We start from the raw sequence: 4435 nt of genomic DNA, 5'->3' as shown, positions 1-4435 counted from the left end.
CTTTGCCAAGGAACAAGAAGAGAAGGGAAAACATTTGAACGGATTGTATGTGCTTTTCCTGAAAAGAAGCAAAGGATAAAAAGAGATTCCAGAATGACTTGTATAAATTCACAGGCCAGAGGCCCGGTTATTAAATCAAGCTAGGGGAATTGAGCATATTTACAATCTTCTCAGTTTAACACCCTCTGGGACAATTGACGGGATTTCCTGTGACCTCGCCTTTGGTGTTTTTGTTAAGATTACTACAGACAAGTGGTTCGCGTCCACCCTGCAGAACGTGTGGCAGAGAGCAGGAGCTGTGGGCACAGGGTGGGTCTCACTTCTGCTGGCTGCAGGCGGGCTGTGACATGAGGGCCTGGCAGGGGACCTTGCAAACCTTCTCCAGCCTCACACCCTGTGGAGACCACAGACCCAGAAGCATCTGACCCACTAATTCTCTAATCTCGTCTCTTTAGAAGTGCTTTCCCTGCCTTTTAAATGGATCCATTTAAAAAAAAACATCATCATTAAGGGTAATTTCATGATTCTGCACAGCAGAAATCAAAACCCAGACCTGCAGCCCCGGCCCAGGGGGGTTCTGCCACAGCCAGACGTCGGGGGCCCCCAGCCTGCTGTGGTCTGTAGGTGCTGCAGGTTCTCAGACATCGAGGGAGGCTGCTCTGGGCAAACAATAACAGCAGCAGCAGTGAATGTGAAGCGAAGGAGAAATTATTTTTAGACTTGCTATCTTAGACCATCTGGGGGACTGTTTCCAGCCAGCGTCCTCCAATGGAAAGTCAATAAAGGGGACCGGGGCGCCGGCGCCTAGGAGGGTGCAGGTGACCGCCTGACGTGGGGGGAAGGTCTGACCTGGGGAGGCCTTTCAGAGAAAGAAGCAGAAGAACCTGTGGAGTGGAGAAGCCCCCACTATCGGGACTAGACTGCCCACGTTGAGCCCGCCTGTCGGGCAAACCCGCCAGGCAGCAGACACTCCTGAGCAGAAGCCTCGCGTCGCCTGTACAACTATGATAACGGGGGTCACTGCTGGCCGCAAGAGTGCGCGTGTGCCCTCTGCCCTGGGGGGCAGGCGCCCTGACGCTTAGCGTGGGGCTGCAGTGTTTGCTTTTCCCTCTGGAGCAGCTTCTACCGGAGCCGGAGCCGGATTCCAATGGCCCGACTTACTGAAATTTTGAGGTGTCAGTTCCCCCTCCCAAGAAAAGACATTTCTGATTTGCATTCCTAGAACCGGTGACAAATCCTTAAAACTCCAGTCGCAACCCTCCTGTCTCCCTGGCGCTCGGCTCGCTTTCTGCCGCCTCGCCTGCAGCCTGCAGCGAAGCCTGAGCAGCCTTAGCGGGCTCCCGGGCGGGCGGGGCGCCCTCCCTCGCCCCATCCCGGGCTGTGCGATGTGCAGGGGAAAGAACCCCGCTGTTTCTGTGTCTCTGCCCCCAGCCCGGCTGGTCTGAGGACGCCAGGAGGGAGCGCGAAGCAGCTGCTGACGGAGGCGGGTGAACAGTGAACAGGCGGGCGCCTCCTGCCGGAACCCCCAGGACCCCCGGCTCCTCCTGTCTTCCCACCTTCGGCCCCAGCGGCCACAAGGAAAAGGCCGTCCACGCAGGTTTGTTGAATTTGCCCAATAGACTATTAGCCAAAAAAAAAACAAAACTCTAAGACAGATGGGAAACAATCTCACCTCCCCACCCACCACCCAACCTTCCTCCTCCGGAAGACCGGGAACAGCTGTTCCAGGCGAGGCCATCCAGGACAAACTGATAGATAGAAACCCACAGAGGCCTCTTCTCCAAAGCAGCACCACCCCACCGGGCCACGTCCCCTCCCGCGCCTTGGATGTGGCGGGGACACTCCCACCCCGAGTTCTGCTCTTGCTGGCCCGGAGTGTGAGACTGCGCCCGTCAGTCCACACCACCGGCTCGGTGACTCGGTCCCTCCGAGGAAGTAATAGCTCACTTGCCATTCAGGTTACTAAAGCAGAGTCAGAAGGGGGAAAGCATCACTAATAAACCACACATCCTCTTTCACTTTGCCAGGCCTGGAATTTCTGAGCCCCCCAGCACCCCTTAGGGTCCCTCTACTCTGGAAGCTTAGGACAGTTTGCAACTGACTTCCCCCCAATGCTGTTTTCCACATGGTGCTGCCAGTGAGTCACCCAGCAATGCTTACAAAGAAGCCTGGAAGGTGCTAACCCGAAAGGTGGGTTAGGACAGATAGAGACATCACTTCTGGTGCCGGCAGGGGCTTGGGGGTCCCAGGGGCCAGGACCCCTCCCACTGGCCAGCCTGCTCTGGGTCTCCAGGCAAGGCTAACCCAAAATGAATTGACTGACTGCTCCCAGTGACTTTTTTTCCAATAGCATATGGGGTTATGGAAAGTTCCAGATTCAGATTCATTATGAAGATTCTGTTCCCAACTTTCTGAGTACAATTCAGCCCTCTCCCCACTCCTTCCGGCCCACCCTCCCCAGCTAATTTGTCCTCTTTACAATTAGGAGGTCAGAGGAGCCGGCCTGTAAGTCCTCATTCTGTGTTGTCTTTTGTGATGGGGTCACTGCAGAAAGCAACCGTGCAGTGACAGGCCGGGGAGGAGGAGAGCCGCATCCCCCACCCAGAGCTCAGACTGGGGGCCCACAAAATCGCGACTGGAGTATGGAGGTGGGGGATTCTTTGTGCGGGAGCTCAAAGTAAGGTATGGAAGGATCTGACCTGAATCAAGTTTCTCTGGAAAGAGCATATTGAGGAAGCAGCCTAGGGACAGTAATTCAGGCGCAGGACAAAGGCAAAGTTTCCTGAGCCAGTGACAGGTGTCCCTCCTGGGGAGGGGCTGGGAACGCTGAGCCCGCCCCCCGCCCCCACCTCTCCGCCACTACCCCTCCCATCTGCAGTGGGCCCTGGGGCCAGAGGGGGCGACCCCGTAGCTGTAGCTGGCCTTCCGGTTCCTCTCCACAGGGGCCGCCAGCGCATGGAGAGCCCCAGCAATGCCTCCGCGCCCTGCGGCTTCCTCCTCCAGGGCTTCTCCGAGTTCCCACACCTGCGGCCAGCGCTCTTCCTGGTGCTGCTGGGCGTGCACCTGGCCACCCTGAGCGGCAACCTGCTCATCCTCGTGTCGGTGATCTCCGTGCCCACGCGGCCACCCATGCTGCTCTTCCTGTGCCAGCTGTCGGCCATCGAGTTCTGCTACACACTGGTGGTGGTGCCCCGCTGCCTAGCGGACCTGGCTATGCCCATCCAGGGCCGGGGCAGCCCCATCTCCTACCTGGGCTGCGCGGTGCAGATGCAGATGTTTGTGGCGCTGGGCGGGACCGAGTGCTTCCTGCTGGCCGCCATGGCCTATGACCGCTACGTGGCCATCTGCCACCCGCTGCGCTACGGGGCCTTGGTGACCCCAGGGCTGTGTGGGCGGCTGGCCCTGGCCTGCTGCCTGGGGGGACTGGCGGTGTCCGTGGGGCTCACGGTGGCTGTCTTCCACCTGCCTTTCTGCGGCTCCTGCCTGCTGGTGCATTTCTTCTGCGACATCACGGCGCTGCTGCACCGGGCCTGCACGCGGAGCTACATGGACGAGCTGCCCCTGCTGGGCGCCTGCATGGTGCTGCTGCTGCTGCCCTCCATGCTCATCCTGACCTCCTACGGCGCCATCGTCTCGGCCCTGCACCGCCTGCGCTCCCCCGAGGGCCGGCGCAAGGCCGCCTCCACCTGCGCCTCGCACCTGGCGGTCACCTTCCTGCACTACGGCTGCGCCACCTACATGTACGTGCGGCCCAAGTACACCTACGCCCCGCGGCGGGACCGCACGCTGGCGCTGGTCTACACCAACGTCACGCCGCTGCTCTACCCGCTCATCTACAGCCTGCGCAACCGCGAGATCGCCGCCGCCATCCGCAGGGTGCTGGGGCGGCTGCGCTCGGGCAGGTCTGGGTGAGCCTGGGGGCCCGCAGCCAGGGGCCGGAGTGACCGCGCTGCTCCAGCAGTGTCCTCCAGCAGAGATGTCTGGGGGACCCTCGGGGGAGCTCAAGGACCGTGTTCAGGAAAGAGAACCCGGAAAAGTGTCTGCGCAGGCGCGCTGAGGACCTGCTGGGCTCTACCCCCAACCCCCCACCACCACCCTCACACACCCTCAACCCCTCCCCGCGCTGGGGCCTGCTCAAGGTGGCCGGCTGGCCATGGAGAGTTGGGCAACCCCTGGCACACCACAGACCTGAGGGCAGACAGCCCGAGCCAGGGCTCACACAGGGGAGAGGGAAATCCAGACAGCTGCTTGAGGGACCACTGTGGAGAACTGTAGGGTTGGGGCGGCGGGGGGTTGGGGGGCCAGCCAGATGAAGAGGATGAAGGGTACCCAGCAGAGATGGTGGCGCAACCCTGCGGTGCATAGGGGAGGACCCGGTGAGCCCCGAAGGACTTGAGTTCCCTGGCGACTGGTGACTTGCCCTCCTCGGATGTCC

At 60.5% G+C, this 4435-nt stretch overlaps 1 protein-coding gene across 1 annotated transcript; it reads left to right on the top strand.

Annotated features, from left to right (window-relative positions):
* Window positions 1-2955: 2955 nt before the first annotated feature.
* LOC101625365 (olfactory receptor 10AC1-like) lies at window positions 2956-3912 on the top strand. Its single transcript, XM_004694335.1, has one exon. It carries the CDS (start codon window positions 2956-2958, stop codon window positions 3910-3912), a length of 957 nt encoding a protein of 318 aa, XP_004694392.1.
* The last annotated feature ends 523 nt before the right edge of the window (window positions 3913-4435 follow it).

Source organism: Condylura cristata, unplaced genomic scaffold (assembly GCF_000260355.1).
Source record: "Condylura cristata isolate star-nosed mole 26May11 unplaced genomic scaffold, ConCri1.0 scaffold00042, whole genome shotgun sequence".
NCBI classification, from domain to species: domain Eukaryota; kingdom Metazoa; phylum Chordata; class Mammalia; order Eulipotyphla; family Talpidae; genus Condylura; species Condylura cristata.
This window is presented reverse-complemented; position numbering and strand designations above follow the sequence as displayed.

Coding starts and splice junctions, on each gene's coding strand:
- LOC101625365 (XM_004694335.1), top strand. CDS start 2,956: ATGGAGAGCCCCAGCAATGCCTCCGCGCCCTGCGGCTTCCTCCTCCAG.